General features: G+C 47.1%; 2 protein-coding genes across 7 annotated transcripts in view; both read right to left on the reverse strand.

Annotated features, from left to right (window-relative positions):
• LRGUK (leucine rich repeats and guanylate kinase domain containing) overlaps positions 1-5,170 on the reverse strand; it is a 50,108-nt gene extending 44,938 nt beyond the window's left edge. Inside the window, exons 1-5 of one of the 4 annotated variants that reach the window (XR_014571231.1) lie at positions 4,837-5,167; positions 3,605-3,712; positions 2,859-2,940; positions 1,681-1,781; positions 817-898 (exon numbers count right to left, since the gene is read on the reverse strand). Coding sequence is in view for 3 of the 4 variants with exons in the window: in XM_083794942.1 (XP_083651068.1) it covers positions 806-898; positions 1,681-1,781; positions 2,859-2,940; positions 3,605-3,712; positions 4,837-5,013 (561 nt within the window). In the remaining variant the exon portion in view is untranslated. Of the gene's footprint in view, positions 1-805; positions 899-1,680; positions 1,782-2,858; positions 2,941-3,604; positions 3,713-4,836 lie in introns of all 4 variants that reach the window. The other 3 variants (XM_083794942.1, XM_083794940.1, XM_083794941.1) reach the window with 3 other exon arrangements.
• Positions 5,171-15,890: 10,720 nt separating this feature from the next.
• Positions 15,891-21,081, reverse strand: part of EXOC4 (exocyst complex component 4) — a 382,597-nt gene continuing 377,406 nt past the window's right edge. For all 3 annotated transcript variants that reach the window (XM_083819252.1, XM_083819251.1, XM_083819253.1), the window contains one exon: positions 15,891-17,268. In XM_083819252.1, the coding sequence (XP_083675378.1) occupies positions 17,031-17,268 (238 nt within the window). In that variant the 3' untranslated portion in view covers positions 15,891-17,030. The remainder of the gene's footprint in view (positions 17,269-21,081) is intronic.

Genomic DNA, 21,081 nt, shown 5'->3' on the forward strand with positions numbered 1-21,081 from the left:
TTCTCCTTTTCAGAGAGCAGAAAATCAAGATGCAATTTATGAAGCAAAGAGAGAAGGGTCGCAAGCCTTCAGGAAGCAATTTTAAGTAAAGCAGCACGTCAATGTGAAGCTCCAGAAGACCTTTCAGAAAAGCCTAGGAAAATCCACAGGCAGGCAGACTAAGAGCACCGTGGACGGCCTTAGAAAAAGAGGTGACGAAGAAACTTCATCTGCACGTTCGTGCTTATCTGATTTCTGTCAGAACAGCGTTTCTAACCCCACAAAATAGGTCCTGTGGTGACCGAGTGGAAGACGTGCAGCAGAGCACCATCCCTCTCTGTGCATGCAAGAAACTCAAGTTTCCTTTCACCTAGATTCTCTTCACTGTTGTTAAACAGCCTTGTTCTCCACCAAGCCTCTTTAGGCACAGGTAATTACTGAGGGCCTAAGATTAAACGACACGCACCTTTTTCATTTAAGGGAGCTGAGTGTTCCAAGCTGATTTACTATTAACCTTTCTTCTATAAAAAATACCAGGATTATTTATTATCTCTGCTATGCAAAGACAGTGTGACATGTCACATTCTCAGTTTTACATGACCCAAAGCAGAGGGTTTTCTGTGTTTCTCTGGCAGACTAAGACCTTATGTACACGAGCACCTTTAACACCACGCGTGCTTAAGTAAATGGATATCAGTTTCATCACCATGTTTAAACTCACTTCTCAAGGAAAACCTGACATTAAGAAAAAAAACACAACAAATAACACAGGTATCTATTTGAAGCAAAAAGTTGTTCAAAAAAACAAACAAGCAACTTTTCTTACACAAAGGATACAGTCCAGCAAGAGTTTAGTAAGTGCCTGGTATGCTGACAAATCCTGCATTTTAGGTATTTGATTGTATGAAAAATCTACCTCCTGAGGAGAAAAGGAGACAGAAAGTTACTTTTTTTCTTCAGCACTTACAGCTGTCTTGTGAAACTAAATGGCTGTCACATTAGACTTGTGATCAAGGGTGTGGAAATAAGAGGAACATTAATATTAATGTTGGAAAGTAAACAGAAAGGCTCTTCTTTCTGACACAGAATTCAAACTTTGGGAACTTCCAAAATTGTGCTATCTTTTCGACAACATTATCGTTAATGGCCCTGCAGTTACGTGTACATATTAAAAAAAACGATGGAGAAGACAGAAATATACAAAGGCTGTATTTCGAAATAACATCCTGCTCTTTATAACCCAATGTGGGCTACAAAAAAAAAACCAACAGCAAAGAGAAGAATAGCATAAAGCTACACTTTAATTACATGTTTCACGTTAGCAATTGGCACCAGTCACTTTGAAAGGCAGGAACTGATACCACTAAAAGTCTGATGAATTTGGCAAGCAAGGAAAAAACTCTGGCTAAGATTAGCCCTGCCTAGAACAGTCAGCTGCACAATGCGCCTTCCCAGGGCATGCTGGGATTCAGAATGTGAAAGAAAATAAAAGACTGAAATAAAAATGATAATAACAAGAAAAAAAAATAAATAATAAAAATACCTAAACATTTGGAAAAACTCTTGAAATGACAAAGAAAGAAAGAAAAAAAAGAAAGGTTAAAACTCTGCTTTTGCACCCATCCAAATCTAACATCTAAATTTGATTTAGAAAATCATTTTGAATTTAAACCTTTAACGTTTTTTTTTTTTCCAACTTACCTTGAGATTTTTTGGTGGCTTAAAACCGAAATATGTAGTCAGTTCATTGTTGGAAGCATTCAGTTGTAGTAAGTAAGGCATCTGACTGATACAAGAAAGATCTAATAACAAAACAAATGCCAAATCCTTTACATGAATGCATAGGTAAATGCAGAGATCATCATGTCAAGATGTGATAATTATGGCAAAAAGCAATCAGAAATCAACTTGTGATTACACCTTTAGAAAGCAGTGTTTGAAATGCAGAAGTGAGGTATATTATTACCCTGCACTAGAAGGGTAATACTAGAAGGTGCACTTTCGATGGTTACTAAAACATGAAGAATAAACATTCAAATCCTACATTAAATGTCCATTATGTAAACTGATTCGTCTATTTAGTTTTACACTCTAATTCCCTTTAAAGTGACACAGATACTACCTCCACTCTAACTTATTAATTATTAGAGAAAAGTATTTGAGTCACTCCTGAAGACTAAACGACTACTTGTAAGGAAAAATCCCTGCTCTACTCAGACCTAGCCTTCACAGACAAACTGTTAATAAAGTGAGCACGGAGATGTGGACCTTACAAAGGTGCTGCTACGACCAGACTCTCACACCTCAAGTAAAATGAACTTGAAAGGAATAACGTAACAGGCTGCCACCACAGCTCATTCCTTATCAAGTTAAATTAAAAAAAAATATATATTGAAAAGAGTCGGGGGTACAAGGGAGAGGAAAGGAGTAGAAAAGGATGGATTTAACTGCAGTCTCCGCTAGTTAACTTTCTAAACTCAGGGTACAATTTGTTACATTTTGCCATCAATGGAAAACTTTGAGGAAGCAAAGCTCAAGGCTTGCAAGACTGTACCAGTCATAATTTTACATACTATGACACTTCCATGTTCTCAACCTTAATCTCGTATTGCCACGCTTGCTTGCATTTTAGTTTTGGATAATAAACTGGACAACAATCTCCACGTTCCCGCTGATCAGCATATGCTGGTGCAGCTGTCTGAACAGTCCATGCATCATTCTCAAGAAGATCTAGCCATTGCCTCAGTCTGTAGAGCCAGAGTAGTTATGCCATTAAATTGTAGACCAGGCTTCGTGATATTAAGCCTACATGGTACGCTGCATTTCTCATCTTAAATGATTTCACAACCCAAGAGTTTACTAGTGCATCTACTACATACCATTAATTTTATTATATGAAAGTTCCAACTTCTGTAGGTGAACATATCTGGAGAGAATGTTAATGTCACTTAACTCACGACCCTGGAAAAATAATGCAGAGAGACTTTAATAACTAGCTGTAATACCTCACCCTGCTCTCCAAGATCTCCTTGGAGATGCACGATCAGGAGACGCTGAAGAGGTGCCACAAGGTCCCTCCAGCTGGATCTGTCAGAGCTGGATGACATATACTGAAAGTTATGTTAGGCCTGTAGACCAGCCATGAATGCAAAAGATGTCAAAAGACTTTAAAACACAACCGCGAGAGAGAGCTGTAGCCAGGAAAAATGCCAGAAAATCAGGGCCTGCAGCAAGAAGTATTTAAGACGACACAACCGTTTTAACCTTCTGACCAGAAGACACCGAATGCAGCATTCTTAGATGTTAAGCACGTCCCTCTATTTTTTCCCTAGCTGACTAAAGCAGGAAGATACATTTCCAAACCTAAAGATTGGGTATGGAAAAATCTTACTACTGCTACAAAGTGAAAAGAACAGTAGCGATATAGCAGCTGTCAGCAGGAGCTATGCTGTGCCTTGTCAAATGTCCCACGTACATGAGATAGCATTAACGGGTAGAGACCAAAAATCTGATTTATTTATTTATTTTATTAATATTACTTAACCAGAACAACTATTTGTTGTTCCAAGGAATGAATCTTTGAGCAGAAAAGCATTTCACAATGACGTTCTTTGCTTGTACTTACTGAAAGTGACAAATTAAGGTAAACGTATTCAGTACCAGGGGCTGAGCGCCCCAGCTTGTGGAGACCCTCAGCCACAGTGTCTTCATCCAACACTCCTTCCAACTGATCCTATAACATACCAGCAAGGAGAGGAAGGGAGAGAAATGGATTTAGAGGAGATTTATGAAATAAAATTCCACTCTATAGAGTCTAGGTGCTGCTTGGGATGCAACTGGGAACAGAGTTTAATAGAAGACCTCAGTCAAGTGCTGCTTTCAGTGCTCCATCACCTTGTTAAGGCACTACACATTAGGAAGAATGATGAATAGAGCCCTCAAAACTGATAAATAGAAACACGTCAGGTACTACCTCTAGACACTGAAAAACGCTCACAGTCAATCTTTTCAACATTTTTTGTTGGTATTTTTTTAACCTCCTGGTTTACACGCACAGCACTAAGCAGGTCCTGCTTTCAGAGATGTTGCGCCATGAAACTCACGCTGATTATGGATGTTAACATCTTAGCAAATCTGCACTAACACAACCCCAGCGTTGTACCCCAATACATACATTATTGGAGGCCCTTTAAATTTGTTCAGCGTGAGCAGCTAGCGCTTCGGAGAGCGGTCTTTGCCAAAGAGGCTACTTGACAGATGGCACTAATGAACCACTGCGTAGATTTAATGAGAAAATAAGCCAATGGCTCGTGAAATTTCTAGGAGCTGGGAGAAGTCACAAAACAATTGCTAATCTACGGACCAGGATAAATAATGTTTCAAATGGTAATCACCCAAATTATAACACCTCCATGTCATAGCAATGGAGACTACAGAGATATTTCCACTAGGTAAAAATATGAGGTGATAATGCAGTGGCAGCAGACACTTTAAAGCCCAGTAGAGAAGGCAAAACAAATTCGCTTGGGACTTATTGAATCTTGGGGCTGAGCATATACAAAGGAGGTTAATTTGGTGATGCATATGTTAGTTTAGCCTTAGTCTTTACAGGATAAGGAGAAGAATAAGGCAATCCAGAACTATCCTGGGCACAGCTGGGATTGAAGGGACCCTTAAAAAAAAGGCAGAAGTGATGAAAACACCAAACTCACTTTTTGGGGAGGTGAGAAATTGAAACCTTGTGCCCCCACCGCCTCCCCCTCTTTTCCCCAACTACGCTGAGCGATGAGGGAGGGGAAGAACATCCCCCCCGTGTGCACAGCCCTCCCCAAATAGCTGCAGAGCGCCGAGCAGAACCTCTGCGGGCCGCGACTCCTCTTCCTCATCGTCGTCCTCCTCCTCCCGGTGAGGGGAGCTGCGCTGCAGCAGGCCGGGCCCCTCGGGGACCCCCTCTGAGGGGTGGGAGGGCACCTGAGAGGAAAGGGGCAGCTCCCCGAGGCCGTCCTCTCCCCGCTTCTCCTCGTCCCCCACCATGAGCTGAGAGAAGGACGGGGGACGCGGAGGAGGCTCCCTTAAGAGCGCTTCGCCCCCCGGCCCGCCCCGTCACCCCCAGGCCCCGGCCGCCGCCATCTTGTTTGCTCGCCCGTTGTCAAGGAGACGGGAGAAGGGCCGCTCCCGCCTGCGGGACAGCCAGCCAATAAGAAAGCGGCTGGCGCCGCGATGCACGCTGGGAGTTGTAGTTCTCTACGCCTGCCTCACCCTATTAGTCGGGCTGCGGGGCATGTTGGGAGTTGTAGTCCGCCTCACAGGCACTCTCCTCAGCCTACCTCACACGGCCCCAATCCTTCTCTCTCCTTCCTCACTCTTCCACACCAGGGCAGCGCCTCTGTTTGTGTGTTGCAGATCAAGACACAACATCACTACTGTCAGACAAATAATATTCAGGGCACTGTTACCCACCCACAAAGCCCCAGGCCAAAAGGGGCTTTGTTGAGATGGCAGCTTTGCTCAATGCGCTATAACAAGAGTAAATGTGTCCAGCATGGTTGGATGTGGTCACAGTGGTCCTGACTTCCAGTTCAAAGAAAAAGTTACTTGTTTTCCCATTTCAGTCCTCCTCAGTTCCTAGTCTGTCATCTACTGAGTGTTTTTATGCTGCAAAACAGGGTAAAATGAGAAAGTAACCCTATAAAGAAAAGGAGGGGAGGAAGAGCAATCTCTCAGGATGTCTGCAAATACAGGTCTCTGTGAGATAAACACGAGGAAAGCACAGCTCCTCATGGTAAAACAATTTAATGTTGGAGACTGCAGATTCCTGCTGATTGCAATGGGTCTCCAATGTGGGTCAGGACAGCCACCTGAGCCTTGAGAGTCTTGTAATTTTGTTTTTCAGTGTCACATAACTGCCTTCTCCACCTGTGTTCATAAAAGGACACCCATCTTTGATTGCACCAGTTCTTGCTTTAAAAAAAAAAAAAAAAAAGGAAAAAAAGGACATAAAAACTCCTTATGGACACCATCCACTGACTTTTATCTCTGTGCTTCAGGGAAACATTATGATAACTGCAATAAAGCTACCCCAAATTACCTTCCTTCATTATCTCACTGGCCATAAACGTTAAAACCCTTAATGACATTTACTCCTTTTCCACTAAGCGCCTTGTGCCTCCTCCCAGAGCCCTCTGGGTACAGCAACTGTCCTGAAGTGGCTCCTTTCCAGATGGGGCATGGCTAGGACTGTGCTCAGGAGAGGGCGACAAAGGCGTGGGTTGGAGAGACCATGAAAAGAGGGAAAATTCTGTCAGGGAAGGATGGGTCCTAACCAGGAATATCTGTGGTTTTGGGAACCTTTTGGGTTTGTTGTGACCTAGGAGAACAATTTCGGAATCACCGGAGCTACAAAGAAGAGCAGGAGCTGCTTGAGGAGAGCAGCCGGGGATGTTTGACCACAGTGAAGGTGGTCAAACACTGCACAGGCTATCTGGAGAGGTGGTTGATGCCCCATACTTGTCAGTGTTCAAGAGGCATTTGGGTAATGCCCTCATTAATATTATTTAATTTTCAGTTAGCCCTGAAGTGGTCAGGCGGTTGAAATTGATGATCTTTGAAGGTCCCTTCCAGCTGAACTATCCTATCCTACCCTATCCTACCCTATCCTATCCTATCCTATCCTATCCTATCCTATCCTATCCTATCCTATCCTATCCTATCCTATCCTATCCTATCCTAACCTACCCTACCCTACCCTACCCTACCCTACCCTACCCTACCCTACCCTACCCTATCCTATCTTAGGAGGACAGAACCCCATTTAGCGAGCCACTCTGCCCTGGCTGTCTGCTGCCATCCCTGTCCAACAAGCACAGGAACACCATCAGGACCTGGTACTTACGGACATGGTTTAGTGGGTGACATTGATAGTAGGGTGATGGTTGGACCAGATGATTCTGGATGTCTTTTCCAACCTTAATGATTCTATGATTCTGTGATCAGCCAACACAGACAGCAAACGCTGAGCCTGTACAAACAGCCGCTCACTGCAAACCTGAAAAATACCACTTCGTACATGGAGCCTTACAATGCACAAACCTCTTCTGAACATCTTCCTGGGTGTAAAACACTGCTGCAATGAAACAGGACAGTTCTGCCATCTCTTTCAACCGGCATGAGGGTTTTCTTACCCTGCCTCCCATGTTTTAAAACAGAGGGCACTCGGGTCACCCCCAAGGGAAGCGGGACACTTTTAACCCAGCTGAGTTGCAGAAACAGCTGTCTTTCAGTGGGGCTTGTTCAAAGGACTGTTACAAGGCTTCGAACTATCTGCAAGCTGGGCGAGCTTTGTGCTATGGAACAGCTGTGAAGTTTCAGAGAGAAAAAAAAATGCAGACTAACTCTTACCGTAGATGACAACTTTGGCTGTCTGACATCCAGCAACCACACAAAGAGGAGCACACTACCTGCCGAGCCAGGTCACTACTGCAGCCAGAAACACCTACAGCATCAGAAACACCCTGGTTTGTGGGGTGTAAGGGATGTGTGGCATGACCGAGACCACCATTGCACCCTGTGCAAAGCACGGTAGTAACATTTGGCTGTGGCTGGGCTTAAATCCCTCTGCATGCATGTGCATGCAATGCCTCCCTCCAAATACCTCTTTGTTCCCCAGACTCTGCACAGGCAGCTTAACATCAGATGAGAGGCGAGCAGACGGGAGGCGTGAAGGCAGCTGAGATGCTCGGATTAGTGTGCAGTAGGTCTGCAGGAAGATACTTGCCTGAGCTCCAAGCTCTCCAAGAGGCAAAGGCCACACGTAATCAAATTAATAGCTAGCTGGGCAGCTTGTCTGTGTAAGATGGGGCTGGAGATTTCATGGGAACAGATGATAAAAAAAGGGCAGGTCCAAATACAGTCTACACGGGCTGCCATCGAGCTTGGAGCAGAGCCAGCAGGGCTAATGAGTTCTCTGCGTGGAAGTCTCCCAGAGTTTATTTCCTACCATCTGGAAAATGCCTGCCCTTCCACTGGGATTTGTGAGGATTCAGACAGGAGAAGGGATTATTAGAACCTCAGAAACACGCTTGTCTTTCCTCCCTGTCCCCTCCCCACCCCATCTGTTTGGCTTGGCAGTGCAGGAACCGGCTGCCTGCTCTGGTGCTCTGAGCTGAAATGGCTCCTTCAAGACCCCTCTCCACGGGGGATGGCAACGGGAGCGAAATGAGCCTTACGTATTTTGGGCTGGAGACAGATTGTTCCTGAATGGGGCTATGAAACAAAGAATCAGATTTGGGGGAAAAATGCCTAGGTGGTAATGGTAGTTTTGTCCTTTTCCCCCAGAAATCACACAGAGTAAATGCCACCCTAACAACTTACCATGGCCGCCCCAAATGGCCAAACACTATCCGTCCACCTTCTGCCATGAGCAACAACTGTTTTTATGCCTTAGATTTGTGCCCAGTGCTGAGGGAGGGAAACTTCCCTCTGCTTCCTCTTCATCCCTCTTTGTCCCCAGGAGCTGCCATCACTTTTTAGCTCCAGCTTGTCCACAGTCCTGGTGGGTACCATTTCCCTGGCACTTGTCGGTTTTTTTTTAGGGCTGGTGCCTTTGAGGCTGTTAGGTGAGCAGGGTGGGAGGTTTCGCAGTAATTAAGTAAATGTAAGTCATTTTCAAACACCTCCCAGGAACTGCTTTTTATTAGCATCTCAGCAGGCGTTAGATCCAACTGGAGCCCACGCGCTGGCAGCCTTCACCACGCCAGGGTGAAGCCTTCACCTCACTGTGCATGTGGCATCGACGGGATGGTGGTGGGTGATGGAGCCATGCTTGCATTGATCTGTGGAGGCGAAGGAGGATCTGCTGACCAAGCTACAGCAGATCTGTCAGGGTCAATGTCACTAGCTGCCTCCATACTTGACCAACCACCTGTAAGGAGTCCTCTGCAGCTTCCCATTGCCATCTCAGTGCCCCAGCCTCTCTTACTCAACCTTTCCCTCCTCCATGGTCAGCACACAGCAGGGGTAGGTGGCCCTTCCATGGGCGGTGATGGCAGTGTGCCCACAGATGTCTCTGTGCCCCCCTCATCCGACCTCTGTGCACTCAGAGTTGTGGACTCTCTCAATCCACTAAAGGAAAGGGCTTGGATGGCACAAGGGGCTGTGTCTGTTTGCCCAGTGCTTTTGGGGCAATCTACTCACGTTCGAGGAATCATTAAAAACGGAGTAACTGTTCAAAGAGCGTCCTTCTGTCATCAACAGGGAAAGAGCTAATCATGCAGATGAGGGACTTTTACGGCTCCCCTAAACGCCTGGGCTTCAATTCTGAGTGATTAATGAGCACAGCTCGGGATGCAGGCTCGGTTATTCATAGCCTCCTCTGACACAGTCCTGCTCTTCATGTGAGAAGGGGGATTTCAGGATGCACCAAGGAGAGGTAAATCTTCTGGGCTGATGTTCGACCAGGGGAATGAGAAAGTAAGACAAAGGGCAACCCACATCACGGCCAGCCTGGCCTGGTGAAAGAGCAGTTGCTTGAGGTGGCCGCGACACCAAAAGCATGTCTAGAGGAGACATTGCACTCGGCTTCCCAAGCTTAAAGCTCAGGGAGGGGATTGGAGTGGTTCGGCCAGGTGGGAAGTGACCCAGTTCTGCTAATGAAGGAGAACTCGTTCATCTGCTGCTCCCTGAGAGTGCCCAAAGGGCCTGACGTGGCACGAAGGGTGCGAGATGTCCCCCACGCATCCAAGCTCATGTTACTGCGTTTCAAGTGGTGTGTGGCTGTGGCATGAACCGTTCCCCAAACTCTCCTGACTCTGGAACAGCAAACACTGAACCGAACATGTGAAAAAAAATCCAGAATCGAAGCTCTAAATCAGCAGTTATTATCCTAATAAAACTTTCCCAATATCGACAGAGAGAGCATTTCATACTCAGAAGCGTTAACGGCAAACGCTGGCCTTAAATACATTGATTTACAATTCAATTATAAAAACAATCAGCTCCCAACTACGTGCCACGTACAAAGCAGATTTATGGGCAGCCCTGGCACTCCGGCAGCACTTTGCAGTTGCAAAAGCCCCACGCGAACTCACTCGGTGAGCCACCGAGAAGCGCCAGGCAATAGAAGAAGGGGAAACCCGAAATGGTGCCGAGGAAGGTGCTGAGCAGGAAGAGAAGCAAGGTGTAAATCAGGCATCCTGCACGCCTCTGGAATCGTGCCTAAACCAACTTTGCAGGCCCTGGCTTTTACGGGGATGGGGCAGAGGTGTGTGCTGGCTCCCCACCTCCCGGTCAGCTTAGCCCTGAGCTTTGCTATTCAGCCTGCTGGGACCACAGCCATATTTCCTAAATCAGACCTGGCCCGTGGGTTGGGTTTACTTGTTTCCCCTCGATCCTCTCGTGTTTCTTGCTGCTCCTTCCTGAGCATTTCCACTGGGGAGTGGCGTGGTGGGGGACACGGCAGAGCGGGCTGCTTGCTGGCCTGGGGCCCATCCCTGAATTCGGCGCTGTCCCCGTGTGGAAAATCATAGAATCCTAGAATCATTAGGGTTGGAAAAGCGCTCCAAGATCATCTGGTCCAACCATCCCCCTACCACCAATGTCACCCACTAAACCACGTCCCTAAGTGCCATGTCCGACCTCTCCTTGAACACCCCCAGGGACGGTGACTCCACCACCTCCCCGGGCAACCCGTCCCAACGCCTGACCGCTCTTTCTGAGGAGAAATGTCTCCTCATTTCCAACCTGAACCTCCCCTGGTGCAACTTGAGGCCATTCCCTCTGGTCCTATCACTGGTTACCTGTGAGAAGAGGCCGACCCCCAGCTCCCCACACCTTCCCTTCAGGTAGTTGCAGAGAGCAATAAGGTCTCCCCTGATCCTCCTCTTCTCCAGACTAAATAACCCAAGCTCTCTCAGCCGCTCCTCACAGGACTTGTGCTCCAGGCCCTCCACCAGCTTCGGAGCCCTTCTCTGGACACGCTCCAGGGCCTCGATGTCCTTCTGGTAGTGAGGGGCCCAAAGCTGAGCACAGCACTCAAGGTGTGGCAATGGCCTTAAGCATCTTCGAGGTGGTGTCAGGTCTCTCTGTCTGTCTCTCCTTAGCTCCTCACCTTAATGCCAGTCAGAGCCCGATGGGGACTTTGTCTGTGAGGACAAGACTGCAGCATTTCCCCTCCTGTAAGGTCTGTCCCAGCTTGGAGATGGGCTCTCCCCTACCCCATCCCACACCGTCTGCACCCAGCCCCTCACACCCCGGCTGCTCTGCTCTCCTCTGGTCCTGTGCTGCTGGTGGCAGGGATGTGCCACCGTCCTGGGAACGGGACAGACACCACAGGGGACTTGAGGTGCCTGGCAGACTGTCCCTGAGTGTGGGGGAATGAAGACGCTGACAGCAAACGCTGCTGGAGAAGCACTGCAGGTAGCACGGGACAGCTGATGGCTGGGGCCTACAGTCACCGCAGGCCTCTGGAAGCGCCCACCACCAGGGTTGTGATTCAGGCTGCTTCTTATTTCTCTTTTCTTTTCCACAAACCTGCTTTTGCCTCTTCGTTTGTCAGAGCCACACCGATAGCCGAGTGCCCCCGGATGCGCACGCTGAACACACAGAGGAGTGATTCGTCTGCGCCGAATATATTTCATGCTGCAACTCGCTGGAGGAAATTACAAACACTGAAGTCCAAGGCCCTAACTGTCCAATTTTCTTCACTGATTGCCACTGTGCCCAAGCCTAACAAAGTAAATAATGAACACCGATGCAATGAACTTCCCAATAAATCGCTCCTGATGAATTCCACACAGATTATCCAAAAGCAAATGTAATGATTATATGCTGGCCGCAGCCACCTAATTTTGTATTCCTGGCTCAGTTGTTAGTTTCAATCAGCAAAAGGAAGGAAAATAAAATAAAATAAAATAAAATAAAACGCCTCATTTCTGAGCACGCTCCCCATTTGAAGCAGAAAGGTAAGATGTGAACTGCAGGGCACAGGCAGCTCTGGCTCAGATTTACAGGGTTGCTTTGCCCAGCAGTGAGAGCAGGGCTGATCCTCCAGGGACCGTGGCCTGGAGAGCATCAGTTGACTTCCCTGCATCTTGGTTTCCTTTCAAGTTTATCATCCATCATGCTATTTTTGAGCTCCAACTCTGTAGGGCAGAACATCCCCTGCTATGCACATGTTCAGCAGCGGACACCCAGCCTTGCCCGAGGCTCAAGTTGCTACTGTGATATAATTGATACGGGTCACTGGGTATTTAAAGTGCAGTGGGGAAAAAAAAAAATCTAAGCTTTGGGTAATAAATTCCTGAAATGAGAGCACAGTCAGCTTTGTGGCTGAGGGCTGTGGCGATGGATGAGGCTTGGGGAGCACTGCGTGTTCCCGCTGTGGGAATTCATCCCCACGACTGGGGATCGGTGTGCGAGTGGCTAATGGTCATTTGTGTGACGTCTCCATATCTCAGCTCAGTGAAATGACCAACTCCCTGTCCCCATCTCAAAAAACCTTCCCCATTTGCCCGAGAGCAATAGGACTGACATTACTGCAACACTAATTTCCTCTTGGCAGCTCTCCCCTGCTCCCTGTCTGAGTGCCCTCCCCTTTATTGCAATGTGCCACATTGAAAAAGAAATTTGCAATTATGACTCGTGCTAATAAAATAAAGCACAGCCAATAAAAGGCAGAAAGAGAGCCTCACTCCTCCGCAAACCTTTCCAGCCACTGCTTTCCCTGAGTGGCTGCGCTCACCACATCTATGGCAGCTTATGGGGTCGAGGGGACCCACGCCACGGTATCTCTAGGGGCTTATATATATACGGGTATGTATATAAGTGTGTACATACATACAGTTGTATGTGTATTTGTCGAACAGACAGCTTTATACCATCCTTAATTAAGAAGCTGTCAAGAGGGAGGAGGCACTTGGGAGAGGATGAGCTGGTGACTGATACACAACCGTGGCAGGAACAGGAGTAATTTACTTTACCTTCCACTTCCATGTCTGGCATAGGCTTCAAAATAGTGCGATAATTAAAACCCAGTAAAGATTACGAGGTTGTAAAGAGGAAATTGTGAAACCCTCATGAACGTTTACAGCTCCCATGAAAATATTTCATTTTGCGGTCTGGAGGAGTATTTCCTTGTCTTTTTAAGCACCAAAGGGCCACATCTATATAACAATTACGTTCTAAGTGCTGGCAGAGCTGGTAGCATTTCATGTTGCATTACAAAACAAAACGCCTAGGCCTTGTCCATAAAGCAGTGCGTGTCTTGCAGGGTCACATCAGGACTGTGAAACCACCGTAGGCAAGAGGCGGTGCAGAGAACAGAACCGGCGCTGACATCCGTGGTCCCGTAACAAAGTCCCAGACTGAGGACAGGGTCCCTCCTTCAGGGCAGAAGGGTAAGTCACGCTGTGCAGATGTGCGTAGCTCACGTCTAAGGTAAAGGGCGTTCATGGGGTCTTTGCACAGTTTGCAATACACTTACATAGTTTTCTCCCTTCAGAAAACCATCTTTTACCCTAAATATGTTATAAATGCCCTGTCTGTGTGAGTTTGTGTGAGTACGTTCCACAAGCTGGGATGGAGAAGTAGTTACCAAAGGCCAATACCTAAAGAAAGGCAAAGTAAACACAGGCAAGGAAGTGTGAGACAGCTTCCCAAGGGCCGGTACGCTCAGACTTGTGTGTCTGTTGGCTTTGAAGGAATGATAAACTCAGGCCAACCAGAGCCTGCACAAGACCATGAGCACACACAAGTTCCAACAATGGGGCCGGGTGACCTGGACCACACCAAAGAGGGTGGCTGTTATACGGAGACGATGAGTACAGGGTTATTGAGACGCCTGATGAGACAACTTGTTCTCAGGGGACTTTCCAAACACCTACTTAGAAGCGCCTGGTGCGTGAGTACCGCCCGTGGGTTTGGCCTCCCAGCTGGGGCTCCAGATGGGTACGTATGACTGTGTGCATGTGGACTATGTGAGAGGATAAGCCAGCCTGTTGTCTGAATAGTTATTTGCTATTAAATAAAACATCTTGACTCTACCCACAGTAACAGCTTAATGAACAAAAGATGTTCCCGAAAGATCTCTTCCCCCCACGCGCTCGAGTCCCCATTAGCAAGAAAGGATTGCAACAAACGCCAACACACAAGCCAGACCCCTTGCAATGGAGACCCATTTGTTCCAGGCAGGCTTAGTGCCGAAAAAGTCCCCTCAATGCTCACATTGTCCAGGTGTGTGGTAGTAAGCGGGCTGCTGCCCTGTCATTGCTGCTACCTGGACACGCACATAATGCAGGAAACTCACTGGGAGGTGGTTTTGTGAAGCGTAACTGCACGGTACAGAGGATGGACCTGCTGATCATGTAAGGCTCTCTCTTGGAAGGCAGCTCAGACGGTGGGTGATCTAAAAACTACACACACAAAACTAGGTGCATTGTCTAAACATGAGCTATCCGGAGTCCTCTTTGCTTCAAAATCACAGCCTTCACTGAGTACATTGTATTTCTGAAGCACCTGTTGGCACAGCAAGCATGGTGCATTCAAAAGTTACCTTTCAGGGGAAAAAAATATTCAGTAAGGATTTGCAAAAGCTGATGAGGATTCTTTCTGGCAGCATCTTTCTGTGGTGGAGCAAGAAAGCTTGTGCAGAGTATGCCAATGGGTGGCTGAAAGAAGGTGCTTGAGCTCTGGCTTCCGACAAGCCGCATGCTGCTCATGTCTTTCTCTGTGGCCTCAGGCACTCCCTTTTTACCCTTGGTGTGACTGCCATGATATACAGACTGAATAATATTAACTTCTGTTGTAAAGGATTGGAGAGGACTGAGTCTGAACACTCAAGGAGATGCTGGCCAATTATACGCTGCAATTACCTCAATTGCAAAACTTTTTAATCTCTCCATACCAGGATCTGGGTAAGTCCTTGCCTCTCCTCTCTCCAGTCGTGCCATGGTGTTCTTGAACCACGCAGGCCAGCAAATGCCTTCTTGCACCTCAGGCCAGTGCATGGACATGACCTAGGGCTCTGTATTTACAGCCTGTGGTGGTGTGATGGACAATGTGATGTGCAGTTCAAAGAGGATTCTTTTAAATAATTTACTTTGGAAGAAAACAGACTCCCAAGTTTGAAATTTTCGAAATGTTCTTTGTTTTCATGCAATCTGTCATGGCACCCACCAGCACAGCTGCTCAGTGGGTGGAAAATGGGGACTGCAAAGCTCAAGATCAGCCATGTAAAGATGAGGCAGAGCCTCAGATTATTAACAATAAAGGACACAAAAGGAATCCAAAATAGTTTGACTCTAGCCCACAGCGGCCTAGTCTGGATTCAGAGCTCCTCACACATCATCTCTGTACCTCAAAGGGTCTGAAATCTGTTTTGTATGTACCAAGAAGCTTCTTTTCCATCCTCCCATGTCTGGATGCAGAACAGGCTGCCTTCTTGCATCCTCACTGCAGCACAACTTGGATGCCAGGGCTAGGGAATACATACCCCATGTGCTACCCCAGGGAGAGCCCTCATCATCATACAGGGCCATGATGGCGTTCTCCACTTGTTAGACGTGCAAATTCCTCAAGGAAAGGAAGGAACTCTTGGAGTTAATGGCTGGTACTGGCACAATAAAAACTAGGTTCATGAATAAAACGAGACTAGAAATCAGAAAAAAAATCCTAACGACTTAGAACTACTGCGTTCTGCTTTTAACGTGGAGGTTGAGAAGCTTCTTGTCCAGTTGGCCCGTGGTAGCCGGGGATTAGGCTGAGTGACTCAGAAGACCAGTTCCATAGTGATGCAACCTCAGAGGACACCATATGACTTTGGACCTCACAGGACACCATATAACTTTGGACCCAGAAAAGAGTCTTTCAAATATCACTAAATTAAGTTCTTAAAGAAATAAAGCACCAGAGCCTTTGAGGAGTCTTTACATTATCCTTTAATTCTGAAGTTTCAAGACTGACGCACAAGCAGTTAAACAGCTGAGAGAGAACCCATCTCAGGACGTGAAACCCAGCTGGGCTGACTATTTACCTGCCAAATACAAGTGCAGTGTGTTCTTGGTTTGGAGGGTTGGCACAAACTCATCAGCCTCAGTGAACCGAGAGCCTTTTACCAGGTGGCAAGGCAGAACTGGTGACCCGAGCTTGCTTCATACCGCAGAGCTGGGATCTACCCTCCTCCTGCCCTTGCTGACCATTAGCACTGAGCTACGTAAGCCTGTGCGTCCTCCCAGTGCATCAAATGGTGATTACAAAATATCTTCTGAGCTAAGCTATACTCAAAAGATATATTCAGAAAAAGAGAATTAAGTTCTGCTGTTGCCTTATATTGGCAATTTTCTCCTACATCCACCATCATCCAGTGCAGTATGAGCTGCAGAAACTGATGCCATCTGGCTCTGTGATAATGAAAAAGTAGAAGTGGAAACAAATGGTCCCACGTCACCTCCCACTACAAGAACTGGCTTATTACTACTGTCTGTAGGAATAAGCAACTAGATCTCTTTGCAGTGGAAAGAGCAGAAAACTAAATGCATCTACAACTGTCACTTAGAATAGTACAGGCAGAGCTGAAATAGGCTTCCCATGTGGCAACAGTGGTGGAACAGCTTCAAAGTCATCAAGATCCCAGGTTATCAACAGATCTGCACTTAATTCTCACGGTGCTGTTTAGTGTGGTCTGAACTTCCACCGAAGACCGGCCTAACCCAATGAAATCTCTTTTCCCATTCCCCCAGAGAGAGCAGCTTGCCTTGCATCTCAAGGCAAAGCAGCAGCGACAGAGCAAAGCCCAATATCCCACCCACATCTCTGCCAAAAAGCCTCTTCCTCCTGCAGTGCAATCGCTCTTGGGAGAAGGCGTTAAGGAAGCATTACGTAATTACACATCGAAACCCCCCAAAGAACCCCAAAACCGAATTTCAAACGGCATTTCCCTTCTCGCTAGCAGGCCACCTCCCAAGAAGATTCACGCTTTTGCCACCAATTTTAACAGAAACGCAGAAGCTTGGCCCTGCGACCAGACAGCCCCCGCTGCTCACCGAAGACGAGCAACTTAGTTAAACAGTGGTGATTTTCTTGTCCTTGGTGGCCTGTTTGATAGCAGCTTGCTCACAGATGATCTCCTTCAACCTCTGCAGCCTCATATTCTGCGTGGTTTGGTCTCCCACACCCGTCTGGCTCCGGTGGAGTAAGTTCAGGGCGTAGATGTACTCCAGCTCTGTGTACTTCACGCCTTGATCCACCACGAGGTTTAAGAGCTCGTCTGCTGTGTTGTAGAGCATCTCATAATACTGCCTGAAAAGCAAGCAAACAAAAAAACCACCCTGGTGAGCACTGAGGCTTGATGTTCACGAAAACCATCTGCAGAATGGTAGAATCCTGTAGAGTGTTTCCGTAGCATACCATCAGCTGTTACTTTTTATTCAGTGGTGCCGTGAGCAGAGAAGGATTGCTAGGTATACAAAGGAAGCCCAAAGATAATGCTGTTGAACACCAGGAGATGCCAAGTGTGCACGTACAAGCACAGGGGAGCCCATGTCCCACTCACCCCGCTTCCCATATTCTTCCATCTAAAGCACAAATGATGGGAACTGAAAGGCAGAGCCTAGGATAAGGTCAGGGATCAGGGGAAGTTTCTCCTCTACGGCTCCACTGCAGGTAAGCTCCAGCACGCGATGAAGCTTGGCTGGGGGTTAGGTCTGTTTGGGGTTTCAAATCCAAAAAAAGTGGTGCCTGGATGGCAAGTACCCCTCTTTCTAGAGGAGTTGGCTGATGGCATAAATTCATACTGGTGTTACAGACCCTTGTAAAGAAACAAGGGTCCGAAAAGCTCAAGGAAGAAGTGAAAAGATTCCTTTCTTGCACCACATGGCAGCAAGGACTGTTTCAACCAAATCCTGTAACTTCCAGCACCTGCACGACTGCCCCTGCTTCTGTAGGAGGACAAGGCCAGGCTGCAGTCTAATGCTTAGATCTGGGTGGAATAAATTATTTAAAACCCAAGAGTAGGGGCTCCAGGAAAAGTTATCACCTCCTTCCCTTTCTCTGCTCTTTGACTGCATTAAAACGGCAATCAGGCCAAACATGGCAGAGCTGCATATTAAATTTCTCTTGTTCTTTACTTTGCAGGCTCTCGGGTCTGGCTTAGCTGTGCTTCTGCAGAGCATCCAGCGTGCTGCCAGACTGCAAAGCACCGCAGCAATGACTGTAACTGGCTGTGGCAAAACCCCGTGTTTGGGACGTCTCAGGTCTTGACCAGGCTACTGGGCTTCAGAGTGCTGCATTTTGGTCTCCTCTGTCTCCTTCAAGACATCCCCTGCTGCCGTGAGCTGAGAATTTGCTCCTGTGGTTGAAAACCTGCAGCTACGTAACTGCTGATAGGGGACAGCCAAGAGTACGTGGGCTTGCAGCGAGAGGAAGGGGAGCTCCAAAATCACCAGTTCCAAGAATGAGGGCTGATAGGATTCAGGCTGGGTGGTCAGAGAAGAAGCGAGTGTGCATGTGCAAGGGGTGATACACATAAAAAATGCGTAAGAAACAAATAAAAAATAGCTTTTGGGGTTGAATAAGAAATGAAAAACCAATCAGGCTGTTAGCTCTGTGCAGTTGAGATGCAGGCTATGAAACTCCTGGCGCTGAAGGAAGACCAGGTTGCCAGCATCAAAACCAGCAAAATTTGGATGTTCTTTTAATTTTGGCTGCTCTTGCAGGTAGGCACAAGACCCAAAACCCGGCAGTTCCAAGCATCAGCGCGGTGACAGCATCAGCTCAGGCTGGCTAACCCTGGCTCTGCAATAACCTCCCTCCCAGCCAGAAAACACAGCTCATTCCTCAGCTAAAGCAGCTCGGGGGACATCCAGTTACAGGCAGGGACTGCCAAAACCCTGCGGGTCAGTGGTCTAAGGACAGGTCTGCCGAGTTTTCACTTCAGTTCCTCCCTTGGGCCATGGTCCCGTAACCTTTATGCTTGAACTCGACATCCAGAAGCAGTTGTATTTGGGATGCTGCAGGAACCAAGAGCCCAAATTTGCCTGGCAGGTGCCTACCCCTGGGCCCTGCAGCGTCCTGGCACCCCGACGTGTGCCCAGGAACCACTGTTAGCCTCAACATGCTAAAAAGATCAAGGTATTTATAAAGCTGCTTCAACACACAGGCAGGAATCGAATATAAGGTTGACTTTGAGGGTATTGGCAATATCTCAAATACGGTTATACACAACACAGAGAAAAATCAGCACGGCTGCCAGAGAAAACACCATGACTTAGGAAACATCGATCACTTCGAGAGAATTGATGCTGAGCAGATGTGAAACGAGATTTTGCTTTTATCAGCTCTGGCTGCATTTTCAAAAAATGACACAGGGTGTATCTTGGCAGGGGCGTATCTCCCTCTGAGAGGTGGCAAGTCTCTGCTCGAAGCCCAGGACTTGGCCTTCCAAGGTGTCAGACCACCTCAAGAGAAGGAGCAAGAACATATCCTTCCTGCTTCTGCCTAACCCCAAGCATATTCTCAGAGGTGCATGAGCTGCTGTACCTGAAATGTTCCTGATTATTTCCCCATGAGGCAAATATTAAACTCAGAAAATGTCAAATAACACCGCAATTAAACAGGGAGGAAACCTGAGGTTGGGGCTGTGCTACCAGTTTTGCCTCCTACGTGCTAAAGTTTCCAGTTCCTACAAGTAAGTGGCCATCAGAAAGCTTCCCAGAACATTTCCATCCCTGCGTGGACTCAGAATTTTGTTCCTCCCTTGAGCAGGGGACCAGGAGGGAGAAGAAACGACCTGCCCACAGCCCCTCTGGTCATCTCCCCATCTGACCCTGCGTCTCTACTGCTAAATGACACTTGGGGGCACCACAGCCCTGGTTCTACAGACTCTGGGATGGCCAAATGCAGGGACTGGCCAAGACGTCAGTGGGCATTTGGGTGACCAACACCACTTCACATCCCTCTCCTGAGATGCCAAAGCTGACCATCAGTCAGGCTCAGCAGTGCAGGCCTGTCATTCCCCCCCTGTCCTTATGGCTGCCTTTCCGTTAGCCTGTCCCAAATCCTAGCTTACTGCAGGATTCTGCACCTCATAAACGCTGGATTCATCTGTCACTCGGTTCAGGATCAGATTATTTTTTAATTAAAAATTTCCCGCAAAATAATACAAAAAAAAAAGAAAAGATGAGCGAGCGAGACAGTGCGAGCGAGCAAAAGGTATGCATTTTTAATTGGGTGCAATTAAAAACCTGCCGCTTTGGCATGGCTTTGCCTTCGGCCAAACCCTATTTGCATGAGTAATTATTCACTCCATTACGAAGTCTGCTCAACTTTGCCTCCCTTGTCTTTGAAAGTATTAATAAATATTGATCAGACACACTCCTGTTTGCCTTTGCCCAAGCAGCTCTGATGGACTCATCTTCTGATGTTATCAAATAATGAAATATGAAAGAGTGAGTGGGATGAGCCTCTTGTTCTGTGATTTTTTATTTAGGCTCTTCATTTTGCTTTCAGAAGTGTATTTGTCCCTGGCATTATAAATGCTCTTTTGATTATCGAGAGGAGGTTGTGAAAAGCAAGTTAGTAAGGGACGGGGGAAATAAATGGACAGGTGAGGGAGATCTCTATTCACTGAAATGCTGGCAGACTGCTCTGGGTTTTAAAGTGGAGATTTAAAACCAGGGAGAAGAATTAATATTTATCAAAAGTTGATTTTACCATCTGACAAATGGGTTAATAAATAATAATAGCAGATTAGCATAGCTAACAAAAAAAAATATTAGCTTTCCAAGCCTTCGGTTGGCTTCCACGTGAGCACAGCTCAGCACGCGTAAGCTGATGTATCCTAACCTGATCATCGACTTGGGCTGTGAGATCCACTCAGCACTCAGATATTTGGGGTAAGGAGGGAACGGATCAAAGCCGATCTCATCAATCGTTACTCACTTGAGTAAACGCGGCTGATGGGAGCAAAGTCACCTGGGTGACTCGGCTCAGCAGGGAAATCTTTTTGTTTGCATCCTTACTCGGTTATTATTCATTTGTACGATGCTGAGAAGTGTAGATGGGGCTTGTTGAGTTCATCTGGTATGGCAAATGCATAAATGGGGTACAAGTTCA

Source organism: Anser anser (assembly GCF_964211835.1).
Source record: "Anser anser genome assembly, chromosome: 1".
Taxonomy (NCBI): Eukaryota; Metazoa; Chordata; class Aves; order Anseriformes; family Anatidae; genus Anser; species Anser anser.